At 47.5% G+C, this 18104-nt stretch overlaps 1 protein-coding gene across 3 annotated transcripts in view; it reads left to right on the top strand.

Annotated features, from left to right (window-relative positions):
• FCHSD2 (FCH and double SH3 domains 2) overlaps window positions 1–7153 on the top strand; it is a 122276-nt gene extending 115123 nt beyond the window's left edge. For all 3 annotated transcript variants that reach the window (XM_069026558.1, XM_069026549.1, XM_069026566.1), the window contains 7 exons: window positions 894–1028; window positions 1334–1417; window positions 1543–1720; window positions 2359–2579; window positions 3503–3632; window positions 3777–3859; window positions 4879–7153. In XM_069026558.1, the coding sequence (XP_068882659.1) occupies window positions 894–1028; window positions 1334–1417; window positions 1543–1720; window positions 2359–2579; window positions 3503–3632; window positions 3777–3859; window positions 4879–4962 (915 nt within the window). In that variant the 3' untranslated portion in view covers window positions 4963–7153. The remainder of the gene's footprint in view (window positions 1–893; window positions 1029–1333; window positions 1418–1542; window positions 1721–2358; window positions 2580–3502; window positions 3633–3776; window positions 3860–4878) is intronic.
• The last annotated feature ends 10951 nt before the right edge of the window (window positions 7154–18104 follow it).

The following is an 18104-nucleotide window of genomic DNA, read 5'->3' as shown; positions in this document are numbered from 1 at the left end:
TAGAAACTAATTAAGTCACAAAATGATGAAGCTTTGTACTCTTGTAGTCCAGGCCTAGAAGAGCAAAGCTGTCAGAGACCTGCTTTAGGGAAATTTCACAGGAAATTTGTAGGCTCAGCTTAACTTTTTTTTATTTATCAGCCTCTCACTTTTCACAGGGAGCACCAAATTCACTCCCAAATTAACAGGAATAAACGAAGGGAAGATGGAACTACATAGCAGTGTTGCCTTTGATTCAAAGGACTGTTTTCTCAGAGTAATTAATCATTTTCATGTGAGATAACATATTTATTCAAAACATAACCCAGGCACGAGGCCAAAGCACAGCTCATGGTAGTCTTACCCAAACTTGTATTTTTCCAGTATATTGACTTCAGGTTTTATTTAAACTTTTATAGCAAGTTTTTACAAATCTTCCTTTCTCTAAGAATTTTTGTAATAAACTACAGCAAATCTGTTGTGGAGAATACACCAGCTAGAAGGTTGATATGGGGGTTTATTTTTTTTAAACTTTAAATATTTCCACTGCAGATTTATTTTATAACTTGTGGTCACAGGTACATTAATCTTTTAGTAGTATAAATTCTCTTTTTACCATTAAACTGTTTTCTGTGCCTCTGCAATGGCATCTCCAAAGTACTTTAGTCACAGCTTATATGGAAAACAGATTTTATAACTGTCCAGCAGTTGCGTTGGAGCTTCCAAAATCTTCAGCAGTTCTTTTTAAAGTCCACATGCTTGTGCTTGAACAGAGAAATCCAGCTGAGTTACTTTCAATAACAATAAGTCATAAAAAACGCAGACTGAAAAATATTAACCAGCTCATTTTTACTGTTATTTCTTCACCAATTTTTAGCAGCTGCTGTAATGCCAATTGCAATTTGTTTTACCAGGTCAATGCTGATGCAGAAAAGGAAGAGGGTGAAGAGTTTGAAGACAGCTTGGATGTTTTTGATGACAGCAGTTCTAGTCCTTCTGGTACTCTGAGAAATTACCCTCTCACCTGCAAAGTTGTTTATTCCTATAAGGTTAGTGATTTTTTTTTTAATTAGAAAAATGAGTTCTATTAAAAATAATAAATGTGCCTGTGGGAGCTTGAGGTTTGCTTTGCAGGTAGGGTGGGATTCAGGGAGCTTCCATCTGCCCTTCAGAGGGAGAATGGCTCTTGTGAATGGCAGAACCTTTATTGGGATGTTTTAGATTATGTTAAAGCTTTCAGGTTTTTAAAGAACATCTGTTTTAATAAAAGTCTAGATGGGAATGTTCTTCCCACTGCCCATGCCTTGCCCTTAAAGCCACTTTCCTTTTCCATCCTTCCTGTCCCACACTCCAGGCTTCTCAGCCAGATGAACTGACCATAGAGGAACACGAGGTGTTGGAGGTCATTGAAGATGGAGATATGGAAGACTGGGTAAAGGTAGGATTTTCTGAGCTTGTTTCCCTCAATGCTTTCGGGATAGAAGCTGGGATGGGAGGAAATCCTGGGGTTCTTTGCAGAGCAGAGCTCACAAGCAGGGAATGGCTCCTGTTGTTCGTTCACAGGCACGGAACAAGGCGGGACAGGTGGGATATGTGCCAGAGAAGTACCTGCAGTTCCCGACCTCCAGCAGCCTCCTGAGCATGCTGCAGTCCCTGGCTGCGCTGGACACCCGATCCCACACCTCCAACAACTCCACGGAGGCTGACCTGGTCCCGGGCAGCCTCAACGGAGACTCCAGTGGTAAATTCCAGTTAGAAATGCTTAAGTATTGAGCTGGCTCTTGAAAACAGTCTGGACATCGAGGCTGGGAGATTATCCCAGATTTCATGGAATCACAGAGTCATTAAGGTTGAAGAAGACCTCCAAGGTCGTGAAATCCAACCTTTGACCAAATCCCACCGTATTGCAAAGTCTGCTCATTTTTTAACACTTCCACTGTGGTGGAACTCCACCATTTCCCAGCCTGTTCCAGTGTTTAACCACTATTCCAGGAAAGACATATTCTCTAACATCCAACTTTAACCTCCCCTGGTGCATTTTGAGGCCATTTCCTTTTGTCTTATCTTTGGTTTCCTGGGAGAAAAGGCCCCACCTGGCCCCAACCTCCTTTCAGGGAGTTGTAGAGAGAGACTGACCTGTATCTGAGCACAACCATTCTCAGTAATTAGCTCAATAATTATCTCTCTCATGTCAAATCTGCATAGTTCACCTCCTTAGCTCGTACAGCTGAGATTAAAATTAAGGCAAACCAAAATAATCTGGCTCAGCAGTAACAGAATCTTGACAAGAACTTCAAAATCACCAGCTCCAGCTATAAAACTTCGTGTATACTTGACATTTTTTTCTTAGCTCATTGAGTTTTCCTTTTCCATTTGCAGTCTGTTTTGTGAAAGCACTTTATGATTACGAGGGGCAGACGGATGACGAGCTGTCCTTCCCGGAGGGAGCCATCATCCGCATCCTGAACAAGGAAAACCAGGATGACGATGGCTTTTGGGAAGGAGAATTCAACGGCCGCGTCGGGGTCTTCCCCTCGGTGTTGGTCGAAGAGCTCACGGCCTCAGAGAATGGAGACACTCAGAAGATTGGGGATACCCAGGTATGGAAAGAGGTGTTGGCTTGGTTTATTATTTGGGCAGTTTGCAAAGATCTGTCACTTCTTCAGGGGAAAAAAAATCAGAACCAGTTTAAAGAAAAAAAAGCCAACCAAGTCCTCAGTGCTTGCATTTGAGTTTCTTACCCAGCCTAGTAATTATCAACGGATGTGTTTTTGCAGATAGAACAGATTTGTGAATGAAGGCAGGTATTTGGGTAGAAATGAATCAAAAGAGAAGACTCACAGTTTACTTCCTGTCATTAATTTATGAGAGACTGAGATGTCAGACACAACCTGGCAAAAAGAGAATTACAGGCTCTTTCAGCCCTAATTTAATGTTTGCATACTTAAATCTCTTCTGGATCCTCTAATTTTTGAAGGGCAGGATACTGCCAAGTTTTGGATTACAGTAATTTTTGCAGAAATGTCCTAATTTCTACAGAGTAGTTCTATAATCCTTCTATCATATTAGAAAATCAGACACATTCCCGTGTGGAGTTTGGGGCTAGAAACTGCACTTCCATGTTTTCTACAAAGGAATTTTTCAGTATTCTTATTCCTTGATTCAAGAAGACCGTGAAAATGAACATTTAAGTGCATTTGGGTGGGGATAAAGCTCCTGATCCCAACACTTTTGTGTGAACCCAGCTTGGCCAAATGAGCTTTTTGTTTCAAATAACCTGCAAAGAGTCTCTCTGAGTTACCTGGGAGAGGCTGGAAATTTCTGCTCAGTGGCAACCTATGATTTTAAAAAATTGCATCCCTGTTGGATGCTTTGAATTTGCTTCCCAAACTTTCCTGCCAGCTGGTTTTCCTGTGGAGGGAACTTGATGGAGTAGGGATGGGTTGGAAAACTAGGGGGGGGGGAGGGTTTGTCAGACATGCTGAGGAGGATTTGCTGCAGCCTCTCCCTGGTTTTGGCACAGGTATCCCCAACTCCAAAGGCCAACAACTCCCTGCCACCACTGCCTCTGTACGACCAGCCTCCCACCAGTCCCTATCCCAGCCCGGATAAAAGAGGATCCCAGTTTTTCCCCAGATCTCCATCGACGAATGGTGAGAAACTTGTAAACATTTTGGGTAAAGGCTTCATTTAGAAGCCTTTCAGAGGGGCCAAAAAAGAGAAAAGAGCATTTTTGCAACATAAATTCAGCAATACTGAGGGGCTTCTTTGTGATGGGGTGTTGCTTATTCCCTTAGAAAACAGCTTTGGTTCCGAGTCCACCGGATTCTCCCAACCTCCACGAATTCCTCCGGAAAGTTCCTATGGCAAACTGCGGCCTGTAAGTGACCAGCAAATCCTGTGGTTTTTCTTGATGTTCAAAGGGTAACAGCCCCTAAACAGAGCTGAAAAAGAGGTGGGGAGTAAATGCCAAAAGAGGTCAGTCCTCTTGTTTATACAGTTCCTGCTTTTCCAGCAGTGTCCTGCACATTTGGGATTATATTTATTTCCAGCCCCTTTGATTTGAGGGGTTTGGATTCACAATACTTAATGATGAGGATTTTGTGTTGTCTTTGCTTCCTAGAAAAAGGAGTTTTTCTAGAAAAGGAAAGGAAGAATTTAATCACTTAGAACTTGACAAAATTCATCTCCTACAATTAACTTTGAAATCAAGTTTTGGGGGTTTCAAAGCCCTAAACCAAGTCATACTAAAACATAACATTTGTCTTTTCCTGGCCTTCTCAGTGAATGAGGTTGCAGAAAAAGAGCATTTTGGGATATTCAAAAAATATATTCTGAATATTCCAGTGGTATTGGGCAGTTTGGTGCAGGATTGCCCCACAGTTCATGTTTTCCGTAGCAAGTCTGGTGTATTCTGAAATGGTGTCCTAAAAACCCTTCTAAAGGCACTAAAGGTGATCTCTGTCAGGAGCAAGAATAACTTGACTGATGTGGCAGAGTGTGAAAACAGCATCAGATTTTGGGTGGTGATTGATGAAATACCAGTGAGTCAGCTGCAGCCAAACGTTCTGGTAGTTCCCACTGCACAGAAATTCCAGGCAAAAGCATCATCAGATTCAGCATGCAATGAGTCTTTCCCAGCTTTGCATCCTGGCTTATCCCTGGACACAGGCAGAATAGATGTGGGATTGCACCCTGGAGAGAATCTCTGACAGGCCATAAGGAAAATCCCTGATGGCTCAGCTGGGGAGCCCTGGAGCTGAATCCCGCTGGATACACAACCTGCTTGTTTGCACCATCTGCAGGGGTGAGCCTGGAGGTCTGTGCAGGAAATGTGAGGGTTTTCTGATGGAATTTGGCCATTTTGTGGTAGTCACAGGCTGGTTCTGGCTGTTGCAGGTGCGAGCAGCTCCACCCCCCCCGACACAGCACCACCGCCGGCCCGCGGAGAAGATCGAGGACGTGGAAATCACTCTGGTGTAACGAGGGGACTGGCTAATTAGTAGTGCTACAATCAAGGCCAAACACAGCTTTTGGTCGATCTCGTTTTTAGGCACCTTTGCATGATGAAGACTTGGACTAGAGCGAGTGGTAGGGAGGATTTTATGTGGCAGTGACCCGGCGGATTCCTTCCCACAGTTATGAATATTTTGTGCCTTTTGTTTTTTGTCTGTTTGTTTGGATTTCTCTACATCATTCTTCCTCTCTTAGCACAAACCAAGACAGGCCAAGATTGGCTTTTTTTCTTGGCAGAAGATACTCCATTTTTATGTGGAGACAAAGAAAGAGCCTTGTTTATGCAGCTTAGTCTTAGCATCCTTTGCTCCTGTGCATTAGTACAGTATATTACTGTTGCCATAGGAATGTGTTAAAGATTGTGGATCCTTCCAGTAGCATCACCTGCCTGATCAGGTATTCATCAGATGAATGAAAAAGGGAATGGAAAAAAAAGTCTAAAGGAGAGGCTGGCTCCTCTTGAATCCCCCTGCAGAAAGGAAGAGATGGGGAAATGATCTCCCAGAGAAGCAGAAGTGTTCGTTCCATGGGTGCTCCCCTCGTCAGTGGTTCACAGCTGAACATTCTGCCTTGGATTTTTGTGTTTACTCAGTGCATTTACTCATAGAGGATCTAACATGGAGGTGCTGAACCAGCAGCAACATCTTCTTCCAAAGCAGAAACCAACGGGTAGACAAGCAAAAAAGCAAGTGAGATTTTGTCTAGATCTGGAAATTGAGCTGCTTTTTATTTTTTTTTTTTCTTAGCAGATTTTGGGGATTTTGGTTTTTTTGTTGGGTTTGTTTTATTTTTTTGAAGCATTTGGGTCACTCTTATCCCAGTTATTGCCGTGTACTTTATTATCCAACATTAGCAGTGTATCTTTGTCATCAAACCACCTGAGTTTCTAGAGTTAGCAATTCCATTTAGAGTATTTACATGCATTTAGTTGTTGCATTGGATGGTCCTGTAGCCTTTTCCCACCCCAGTCCCAGTAACCAGCCAAAGCCAGGGAGCCAGGAGCAGCTCCGGGTTCTGCCTTCACACCACCTTTGTGCCCGAGATGTGCCCAGTTCCTCTCAGGAGAGGAAAAGAGTTTCACATTTCCCTCAGAGAGCTCTGTAAAGGGAGCTTGGATTTTGGCTTTTTGACAGAAAAGGGCAAAGAATATTCTGAGGTTGAATGTGGAGCACAATGGTTGGAGGAGAGGGAAAAACTGGATGAAAACAGGTTGTTCTTTGGGTACTGACTAAAATATTGTCAGCATTCTCCATCAGATGAAAACTTCGGATCAAAGGCATCCCGAGGTCGGATTTGGAGCTGCTTGTGGGTTCTCTTGTGTCTTCATGGTTTTTTTTCAAAGCCAGTAAGTTTTCTACCTTTAGTTTACTAACAAGGGCTATTTTTTGAGGCTGCATTTACAACAAAAACCCAACAACTCCATCTAACAAGATTTTATCATAAACTTTGCACATACTTGTAAATCCCAACCCGGGCTGGGTCTCTGAGACATCCAGTGCTTGCCAGTCTCCTTTCCCAGTGGGATCCTTAACCAAGAGTGGGGCTGTCTGAGGACAACGATTCATGGATCAGTTATGGAATCAGTGACTGTCCAATGAAGTCTTTTCCATTTTATTCCTTCTTTTGCACCTCTTGTCCTGTTGATCTGTTTGAGGTCTTTTTATGTGTTTATCAAACTTATTCTTAAGTTTAAAAAGAAAAGTTTAAAAAAAAAAAAGATTTAACTGTTCGCAAATATTTTGAGATCTTCACAACGCAGAAGAAAACCAAGTTTTTGCCATAATGTTCATGTTTAATTCCTTCGGCCAGTTTTTCTGTGTCCTTCACACCCGGACTTTCAAAAATCCAGAAAATTTTTATTTAAAAGTCTCTTTAGTTGTATTTTAAAATATTTTCTGTAAGAGCTGCTAATTTTATTTAAAAAACAAAAGTGGAAAAAAAAGCAAAAAAAAAAAAAGGCAAAAAAAGGAAGAAAAGTTGTAAAAAGATGCCTCCTTTTTACTTATGATTTCTTCATACAGGGCATGTATCGGCCGTCGCATCGTGTACAGCTCAGTACACCCTGAAAGCATCAGTGCAAATGCTTTCTTTATATTGGCTGTAAAAAGTTTGTATTTATTATGTATAAAAAGTTGAATAATAAAAAAGTGGAACTAAATCCCTGATACCCTGGGAGATTTGGGGGGTGGGGGGGTTGAGGGAAAACCCAGGGATAAAAATCAGCGTTTTCTTGAGAGGGGTTTTGTGCTTTTACACGGAAATTTGAGACTTGTGCTTTGGGAAAAGCACAACCTTAAAATCAGCTTTAAACATCTTTCAGAGGGGGCATTTATACGAGGGACAAAACGTTGCCAAAAATGAAGAGGCAGCAACAAAGCTCCAGTTATCAAAATAATTGCTTAATAGCCCTGATGCAGTTAGGATAATTGCCTAAAGAAAGCGAGGGGAGTGATTGATAACAACCCTTCAGAGTGATTGTCCTTTAATAGGCTCGATTTGCCTAATTGTGCCAGGAGTATTCCCACTGCATCCCAAGCCTCTCCAGCTCTGGGATCCCTCTGTGAGCTGCGTTTCCACGTTGGATTTTCTTCCTGCACTCAGAAGCCGCCCACCAGTGACCACCTCCTTGCTGGGCTAATCCCACTTTCTGCAGGTGGAAGGTGCCAAATGATCCATCATTTCCATGTGCTCCCTGGTTTTGAAGACTCCTTTTCCCTCATGGAACACAGGACTTTACCGTGGGGTTGGGGTGGATCTTCAGGCTTCTGCTCCTCCCACAGAGCTGTTGCACAGGCCTTCACTTTTTTCCCCTGAGCTCCTGCAGCCTCTTCCTTTGAGAAATTCCTTCTTACCTGCTTTTTATATGGATTCAGGGTGCTCCTCTAAGAATTATTGTCCTGCCTTGCTGCTCTGACAGCTTTGTCCTTTTCTTTTCACTTCTTGCTTGTTGCTTGGGGTCCCCTTCACCACTGCTACGACGTAAAAACAATTTAAATCCTCAAATCCACCAGCGGAGCCACTTTTCCTTTCTTCCATTTTTAACAGACCTCCTTCATGCCTTTAGTTTTCCTCCTTCCCAAAACAGAGCCAGCAGCAGCTGTGCTGTGATCCCATCGTTCTTGCCACTGACTGACTTCCGTGAAAACCTCTTCTCCCTGAAGTGCCTTCCTGCCAGTGAGAGATGAGCACGGTGTGAGCAGCACACAGCAACCACTCAGAGGTAAAAAGAGGTGCTAAGGAAACACAAAGACTCCAGGGCTCTTATTTCCTGCCGGGGATGGTTAAGAGAAGAAGTCTGTGGAACCTACCCAGTGCAGAGGGTGAAATGTGGGTCCCTGGAAGTTGGCAGCAGGATCTGTTCGAGCCGAGGTTTCCTCTGATTGCTTTGGTTCCCAGATTTTGGCTTTAAACTGAAAGAATGTGGGTATGGATTGGGTATTAGGAAGGAATTGTTCCCTGTGGCGGTGGGCAGGCCCTGGCACAGGGTGCCCAGAGCAGCTGTGGCTGCCCCTGGATCCCTGGCAGTGTCCAAGGCCAGGCTGGACATTGGGGCTTGGAGCAGCCTGGGATAGTGGAAGGTGTCCCTGCCCATGGAAGGGGTGGGAGAGGTGATCTAAGATCCCTTCCATTCCAAACCAGTCTGGGATTCAGTGATTTTCAAAAAGAATAATAGGACTCAGATGGGTAGGAGGGTAGAAGAGATGAGGTGAATGATGTGATGTTCACTACAAATTGTGCCAGGGTTTCTTTTTGTTTGTTTTATGGAAATATTAAAAGGAACCAAAGCAAGTGGGCGAGTTCTCTTTCCCATACAGCACAAATGTCTCTCACTGCTGATAGTAATTAAAAAAGAAAACAAAAACTGCACCATCTTCTCTAAATAAAGCATCTTCTGCTTCTTGGAAGCCTGGCTGCTCTGCAGCTTGCACTGTTTCCCTGCTTGCTTTTCCAGCAAGGTCCCTATAATTAATACCTTGTAAATCCCAGCACAGCAGGGGCAGGATTAGCAGGGAATCTACCTCAGTCAGCCTTCAGAGCCTCCCAGGAAGGAGGGGACGCCTCTGTAAGGGGAAGAGTTCTGTCTCCCCAGATTTTTTCCATTTGCAGATCTGTTGCCCTGCATGAAAATCATGGGATGGATGGGAGTAAATGTGCTGTCCCCCCCCCCCCCACCTGGACAGGTGTCTACAAGAGGGGGGAGCTCAGGGATATTGAGACCTCAGTGCGTGGCACGGGGGAGGCTGCAGAAAGTGAGGGATGAAAGGGAAGAAAACTTAACTGAAGTCAGGGATGCAGCAAAGAGACAATAAAAAATGCAGCCAGGAAAACGCTGACGTGCTTGCCATGCCAAGTGGTTTCCTACTCCAGGCATTCCCCAGGGGGATTGAGGATTACGGATCTGGCAGCAGGATCAGTGCAGCAAGCGCGCCTCTGCATTGCAGGTCATTTCAGCCAGAAAAGGAAAGGAAGCACTGCAGTGAAACCAGAATGGAGAGGTGGGAAATCCCTCTGCTTGGTGGAGCAGCACAGGGAGTAGGGGGAGAGTGGGTCTGACAGGTACCTGTGCATCTCCTCAGATCCTGGCACTGCTGGGGAGAGCCTGGCTCCATCCTCTTGGCATCCTCCCTTCCAGCATTGCTGCACATCAAAGAGTTCTCCCCAGCCTTTTCCTCTCCAGGCTGAAAATGTAGAGAATCCTAGAACAGAACCAGAGGACACGAGGAAACGGCCTCAAGTTGTGCCAAGGGAGGCTTAGGGTGGATATCAGGGAAAAAACCTTTGCTGAAAGGGTGGTCAGGCATTGGCATGGCTGCCCAGAGCACTGGTGAGTCCCAGTACCTGGAGGGATTTAAAGCCCTTTGGATGTGGCACTTGGGGGCACGGATCAGTGGTGGCCCTGGCAGTGCTGGAGGAGTTACTGGACTCCATGATCTGAAAGGATTTTCCTGAATGATTCTCTGACAAGGAGAACTGCTGTGCTAAACAGTGTTGGGCTGGGTGCTGTGCAGTGGCCAAGGAGACTCAGGAATGGGGTTCCAGGATCGAGGCTTCAGACTGTACCTCCTTAAGGATCCATGGAAAAAGCCAGCATTCTGCCATGGCCTTGTGTCTGCTCCCAGGAATCCTTTGGAATAAAACGTGCTGTAGCCAGTGGCAGGTATGTGTGTTGGAAATGGCTTGTGGAGGCTTTCAAATCCCCAGAGTCTGGCCCACATCCCCAGGGAGTGAGGCCTGAGGTGGTGTCTGCCACATCCATCCGCAGCCCAATCCCATTCCTCCTGCTCTTCCCGCTTCAAGTTTTCTCCCTGCAGTCCATTTTCCAGTCTGTCTCGAGTGTGTTAAGCGGTGGTTCTTCTGCCACTTTGTTCAAAATTCCTTTTGCTGTCTGCTGGATTTCACAGCTAGTATCCAAAGGAGCAGGAGCCAGGCTTGGAGGGACATCCAGCTCTGGGGATCAGGAATTGCCTCTCACAGAACCTGTCACTGCCCCTTGCCAGCCTGCACCATGGCCAGGGATTAAATGGGCTTCACAGAAGGCTTTAGATTCTCTTGGACCATTTCACCCAAAGATGTGAATATCCCTGGAGCGCTCTGGATCAGGCAGGGCTGGCTGTGAGGATCAGGAAACAGGGATGAACTTGCCTTTGGAGTGCTTTGTCTTCATTATGGAAGGAGAAGCTGTTCAGCCACGAGTGTGCAAGTTGAGCTCCACAAGGATCCCAGGATATTCTGAGTTGGAAGGGACCCCCAAGGATCATGGAGAGCAGCTCTTGGGGATCTAACCCCAGATCTTGGCACTATTAACACCGTGCTCCAGTTCTTTGGCAGCTAAACACATCCCCCCAAAACTCACCTGGCTGCGAGGTGAACGTGGAATGGGCCCCACGGAGAAGGAGCTGGGAGCTCATTTCTTGCCCCCACTCCAGCATCACCCCTGGACAAATCCTCCCAAGCCCTGTGTCCTGTTTGCCAAGCACTGCCAGCATCACCTGAAGGTTTCCCCATACAAAGAGCAATCTGTGCCATGCTGAAGTGCCCCTTCTATTTCAAAATTGCTTTTATTGCACTCCCAGATTTTCACCTTCTTTTGATGGAGTGGTTTTGGGGTTGGATTTTTCTTTTTGAATGCAGATTGAAGAGTGAGCGCTGTGAGCTGTGCTTCAGCTCTGCTGTAATTAGTTTTGTCTACTGTAATTGCTTCTCCTTTTGCCATTGTTTAGTGAAAGACGAATGAATTTCCAGGTCTGGTTGCATTGGGAATGCTGACAGCAGCTTTTTTAAATCCCACAGCACAGCTATTTGTCTTTTTTATTCAGCTGGATCCTGCAGAGTGGGACAAATTCGGCTTCTCCTCTGTGTCCCGGGCAAATTACTGCACTAATTAATTTCTCTAAGACTGGGGCCTCCTTGCTTAGCAGAGGGAAGGGATGGAGGGAGGGCACTGTCTGGAAAACAGCAGCAACCCTGGATTAACTCCTGGAGTAAACCTGCATGAAGATACATGTGAGGAATGAGACAACTCTTTTTAGAAATTAAAACAATTTATTAAAACAGAAAAATTGAAAAATTGCAAAAAAAAAAAAAAAACTAACAAAATATAAAAATTTTGGATCCTGATGGCTCGAGAGATATGCCCCAGGAGCGCAGGGATTCAGGAGCTTTAGGCTTAAGACAGCTCTGAACCTCAGGTAGAGAAAAAAAATAAACTTGCAGTTTAGGCTGGTCAAAAAGAAATCTATTTCTAAAAGCCCCTAGAAAGGGGTAGGCTTCTCCAGCACTGCCTTAGCAAGCTGGAGAGGAAGGGAAAGAGAGTGGGCGTGTCTTCTCTTACACTTTTATAGCTTTTGCTCCGCCCACAGTCCGCCCACAGCCCACCCCCCTGGTTCAAGGCGGTTGGTGTTTTCCCCTTGACAGACCATCTCTGTCCACCAATGGCTCTTCCTGGTCAGAGGGATGATATTAGTTGAGATAAGGGTCATGTGCTTATGGGGCTGGGCTGTTTGTTGCAACCGGGGTTTTTAAAATCTGCCTTGAAACCAAAATACAAGTAAAACAAAAAAAATACATTCCACACATCTTAAAACACTTGTAAAGGTATACAGTAAACACAGGAAGACCATAAAAGCTTGATTATTGTACCTGGACTGATGGATTGATTTTAACATTCAATTTAAAAATATTAAGCTCAAATTAATTAAGGCACTTAATATGCAAAGACCAAGCACAAATAGGGATTTCATGTATGACAATACATGAGAAGCTGATGGTTTAAAAATAAGATTTACAGGATTAAAAAAAAAAAAAGCATATTCTGGTATTAATCCCACATCTTCCTTCATAAGAACATCTTGGTTTCTGAGGAGGGAGCTTTGATCCATCACACTGTTCATGCTCCCAGGGTCTCCTGCTGCAGGTTTTGCTGGGGGGTTTAAAAGAGAATTGGCATTTTTCTTGGGACTTCGATGACAGAAATCATTGGGTGCTCCTTAAAAAGGAGGAAGGGGTCCTTTGTGTGGCATCAAGGGAAGGGACAGAGAGGGAACTGTGGCCGAAGGACTTGTGTGGTTCTGAGAACATCAGTGATAGGGGGAGGTGACAAAGCCAGTGACAGGATGCCAGTGACAGGATGCTCTCCTTTGGGCAGAGCTTTGGAAGAAAGGCTTTGGAAGCAGTGAGTGCTTGGACTTCCCAGGAATTTCTGTGAAAGGATCTGAGCACTCCTGGGGTGCTTGGGACATCGGAGCTGAGGCTGAGCCCGGAATGAAAGTGGCAGGAGGGAAAACCAAAATGTAATGTTTTTCTAAAAAGGGTGGGTTTGGTTTTTTTTCTTTTTTTGCCAGAGAAACAGGTGGGGGGGTATTTTTTTCTGTTTTTTTCTTTTTTCCAAACAGAAATTTAATTCCAAATATTAATCCAAATATTAAATTCCATAACTATGGGTAATAATAAACACAGCACTCCTGATTCCCGGACTGCCACAAAGTATTGTTGAGGTCAGTGCAAATTATTCCCCAAGGACACTGTTGGAGTGGGATTGCTCAGGGATAACGAGGGATCCTGTGTTAATTCAGCTGGCAGAGCTGCTCTGCCTATCAGTGGGGAACTTCTGCTGCTGCTTTCAAAATTACCTGACCGAGCTAATCTGAGGGAGAGGAGACAATTTATTGATTTGGAGTCCTAGCCAGGCGTAGATGGAGATAATTCTGGGATGTTAGTGGTATTATTCCTGCAGAAAAGCAGGCTGGGTAAAGATTTTCAGGTTTTTATTAGCCCCTGCCAAACAACTGGGCTGCATTGCAGCTTGAATGTTTAATTTGAGATGTGTATGGCTGAGATACCAAAAATCAGAGCTCTCTGGGTGGTGGTCACTGGATATTTCTGCTGAAACTGCTGATTTTCTAAAGCCAGCTGCCCCTCACACTGCTTTGAGCTCCCCCTCTAAAGCTATTTTTAACAGATAAGGGGGGGGGGGAAGGTGTTAAGTTTGCAGCTCTGCTTTTGCATTCTGGTCAGGTGTCTTGCTGCTCTTCATGGCTCTCCTGCAAGCTGGCATCCGAGGGTTCTGCTTAATGTCCTAGAAAATAACCTTGTGCTTGGACCAACAGCCAGTTTATCACTGCTGCTCCCTGGCTGTGTCTCCAGGGCAGAGAGGAGACACGGGAAAGCAGGGAAAGCACGGAGCTGGATATTGCAGCTGGACCAGCAGCTCCCTCCCTGCTGCTGCAGTGCCTGGGAGCAGCTTGGCAGAGCAGCTCTGCTTCTCCTTGTCCAAACGAGGAGCAGGAATCCTGGGAGCTCTGAGACTGAGGGTCTGGGATTTGGGACCTGAGCCCTGCTGACTCCTGCTGCAGCCTCACCAAGTCCTTTTAGCTTTACTGCCTCCAGTGCTCTCCAGCTGTTTTGGGGGTGTTGTGCTCCCACATGGATGGCTCCATGGATTTCTCTGGCAGTGGGAAGCCATTCTCCCTTGTCCTGTCCTTCAAGGCCCATCCTCGTGTGTCACATTGGCAGTTCCACCACGAGGAGCAGGGAACGGCCTTTGTCACTGGCCTTATCTCAGTGCACCCATAAATCATCACAAAATGTGGTGCTGGGGCAAACCAGCCTCTCCTGCCCTCAGCCTATTTCCTGGGGCTTGGAAACTGATTAAGAATCACTTGCTGAAGCTGCTGGGTCTCGAGTGACAGTGCCAGGGCAAACTGCTCTTGTGGAAATGCCCATTAAAGTTTCAATTTACATCCCTCACCCAGAGCCGCGGGGCCAGGTGTGAGCTGCTGGAATGACCTCTCCCAGCAGCCACTCGGTTCATTAAATAGTAACAAGCCCAAGGATTCCCAGCTAAACAGCACACCGAGCATCCTTATTCCATTTCCTGTTTCTAAAGGAAGTATAAATTATTTACTAGTCTGCAAAGTCCTTAAAGTGAATCCAGGCAGCAAAGCAAAATCTTGTTTAGCGGGGCAGGTGCCCAAAGGGAAGTGTCCGGGTGATGGAGCTGTTTGGGAGCAGCCGCTAAAACACTGCCAACGACTTATCGGATGTACCGGGGGTAACAGGCTGGGATTACAATCGAGTTGGCTGCTGGGTCAGGCTCTGTGCTTCACGGACACCTTGCTGAGTGCTGCAATTCCTGGATTAAATCCAGAGGACTTCTGGTGCACAGCTTCTGTTTTACCCATTTGGCAATTGAGGGGTGTTGATTTTCAAGCTTTATCGTGTCCTCAGAGGTGTGAGTTCTCCTGGAGGGTCACACACACCTTCCCAGAGCAGTTACTCGTCCTTAGCCTGGAGCTGAGCTGGTGCTGCCCCCATTTCAATCCTGCTCTTCCAGCTGCAGGGAAGGGGATGGGACTGGGGCAGCTGAGAGCTGTCTCTGCCTGGAAACACGGTGCCCTCTTCCATCCCTGTCCTGCAGGATCCTGCCACCTTCCCATACTGCTGGAAGGTTTGCTGGACTTACTCCCCGTGTTCTTGCCAAAACCAGTAAATCCTCCTGGGTGTGAAATGTTTACAGAAGGCCTGTAAATGTGGCCCTGACCCCTGCTCCTCCCAGCCCTGTTCCCTCCATCTCTCCGTGCTCTGAGGGGCTGCTCCATGTGGGAAGGCAGAACACGTTTCCCAGGAAGATTTCCGGGGAGCGGTGAGTAACTCAGTGAGGGGGTTGTATAGCTTGGGCAGTAGCAGCTGCTCCACCTGCAGCAGTAAACTCTAATACTGCATCTCCTGCAGTAAAATTCCTGTCTGAGTCAGACTTTACAAATGCTTTACAACTGCTGCTTGCAGTTCATCTTATCTCTGCTGGAATTACCTTCCAGGACCCATCTCCATTCATTTAATGCAAACTATCTCATCTTGTCCATCTCCACCCTGGGTTTAATTTTCCACAGCTACTCCCTGGGAAAATTCATTAGCTCTGCAGTGCCTCTGATGGTTTTAGGGAAGGTGATTTGGGAGGTTTTCTGTCCTTGGCCACTAGTTGCTGCACTAGAAGGTGGTGGGATGTAGGTTGGGATGGGGCTGTCCAAATCCCCCTGGAGCACCATGGCTTGTGTTTGCACAGAGGGAAATCATAAGGAACAGGCTCCTGCCATGGAGATTCCTGAATTCCTCAGGCACATCCAGAGAGGTGATGGGGCCTGGCATGAGTGGGAACCCAGCGTGTCACCCCAAATCCTGCAGGTGTCCAAGCTGGAGGGACCCCAGCAGGAATGGGCAGACCCTGTGCTTCTGCCTGTACCAGTTTGTATTTTTGATGCCCCCAAGGCCGTTCCCTGATCCTTTCTTTGCAGAGCCAGCACAGTCCCTGGTGCCTGCAGATCTCCCTTATTTTGGGAGCAGCAATGGCAGGCGGGGACTTTCCCAGGCAGGACACTCGCTCCCAATGCCACCTTTTGTCATGGCCCACAGAAAGCAGGGGGTATCCCAAAATCCAGTGTGCCTGCAGGCTGGGAAAGCTGCTGGCTGTCCTGGCCTCTTCCCTGCAAAGGGCTGCCAGCCCCTCCTGCCTGCTCTGAACAGGAGCCAGCTTCCCGGGGAGAAAACGCTGGGATACTGGATTAATTGAGGCCGTGCAATGGCCTTCAGCTGCCATAAACCATGTTGCTGTCTGGGCAGTGAATGGAGCTGGGGGGAGGCAGGACAGCTCCCGATTCCCAAACCTGCTCCGAGCCTCATCCCCCACAGCGAGGGAAGCTGGCGTCCCCCCTGGCACCTGCCGGGGCCCTCCCCGCGGGCACGGGGGGTTCCTGGGCTGCTGAGTGCCGCAGCCGGGCTGACATCCTTCCCGTGCAGCCCTGCTTCTGCTCCTGCCTGTGGCTGCACAGCCCAGGAGGAGATCCCAGCTCTGCTGCCAGAGCAGGGGCTGCAGCCCAGGGTTTAGTGCCAGCTGGGGGCAGGTGGGATGGGAGGGGTGCCCGTCCTGTGCCCGGAGCCAGGGAGGGCCATGGCTGGAGCCAGAGCCGGTGGCTCCATCTGTGTGGCAGCCTATGGAGACTAATCCCAGCTCCTGGGCAGTGGAGTGAGGTCGGGTTCTGCAGCAGAGCTGGCATCACTGGCACATTCCTGAACACCCCACTTCATCCCAGGGGACTTCCTGGTGTTCCCAGAGAAGAAGGGGGGGAGCCAGGAGGTCAGTCAGGAACCTTTTGCTTTTGCTGCAGCAACCCCAAAGTTCTTTCCATCCCCCTGGATGTCCTTTGGGGACAAAGGGAGTTCCTGTGCCCGTGGTGAGGCAGCCCCTGCCCTTTCACAGCTGGCTCCACAAAAAAGTGGGAAATGGGGAACAGCAGGGGTGCAGTCCCCAAGGGTGGGGACCCAGAAACCTAAGGGTCTGTCATGGGATTTACGGATAATCTCAGGCCTGCTGTAGATCCAAGCCGTTGCTGGGACTGGGAAGCCACTGGGACCTGGACCACACCTGAGGTCTCTGCAGAGGGGTGCAGGTGTGTCACAGCTGTTTTGGGATGTTGCCAGCCTCCATTTCAGCAGGGATGGAGCAGAGATGAATTCACAGAACCACGGAATGGCTCTGTTGGAAGGGACCTTTAAAGGTAATCTAATCCAACCCTCCTGCAGTGAGGAGGGACATCTCCAGCTAGCCCAGAATCCATTCCCAGCACCTGGGAGCATCACCCAGGGCTGGTTTGGGCTGCAGCCAGGCATGGCCGGAGCTGAGGGAGGAATCCCACATTGCTATTTGGGGAAGGGACTGAAATGGCCCCGGCTGTGAAGGCCACGGTTCGGACCCCGCTGGCTTAGCCAGGCCATGTTTGGGGGGACAGGGGACACTCCCTTGGTGCCAAACACCACCCAGGCCCCTGCTTTGTGCCTGGCTCCAGCCCTCGGTGCTGACCTGAAATGCTGACACAACACATAGTTTGTCCTTAATAGGGCATGGAAAAGGGGACACGCGTCAGGGTCAGGCTTTTTGCTCGTGCTGTGCCTTTCCCTGTCTGTGTGTGATCCAGGAATACACTGGGTGAGCCCCTCCTGGGTAAGCTCAGCCTAAAAAAAAGATGATCTTGGGTAGATATTTCCTGCTCTGAAAGTATGGTGGTCCCACGTTGGAAAACAGCGGAATGGGGTTTGTGCAGCTTGGGAGGGTCTTTCCTGAAAAATTATTTGAGACTCTGGTTAATAGGGCTCAAATCACTGCACAGACATCCCCAGCTGCTGGACGCTTCTCTGAAGCCTGCTGTTCCGCATGGGAAAGAGAATCCTAGGCTAAGGGAGAGCAGAGGGAGCTGGCTGAGGGAAGGGCAGGATGGCTGGGCACAGCAGAGAGAGACAAAGGTGTCTGGTGACAGGAGGGGACGCAATTCCTCACCGCCACCGCCACCTGTCTCTGCCAAGTGCGCTGTGAGATGCTCGGCCATCCCTCAAATTCTGGATAAATGAGCCCCCGGGGAGAGGCTTTTCCCGCTCTGGAAACCGTCTGCACTGACATCTAGTGGCAAACCAGGCTTTTCCCTGGAAAAGAGCAGAGCGGGATCCTCCGGGGGATGGGTGGGATCCCGGTGCTGTACCGGTCCTGCTGCTGTTCCTGCTGTGGCTGTAGTCAGGAGCACTGTGGGCTTTTTCACAGGATCATTTAGGTTGGAAAAGGCCTT

This window comes from Aphelocoma coerulescens, chromosome 1 (genome assembly GCF_041296385.1).
Source record: "Aphelocoma coerulescens isolate FSJ_1873_10779 chromosome 1, UR_Acoe_1.0, whole genome shotgun sequence".
NCBI classification, from domain to species: Eukaryota; Metazoa; Chordata; class Aves; order Passeriformes; family Corvidae; genus Aphelocoma; species Aphelocoma coerulescens.
Note: the sequence above shows the minus strand (reverse complement) of the source record. Positions and strands in the feature narration are given on the sequence as shown.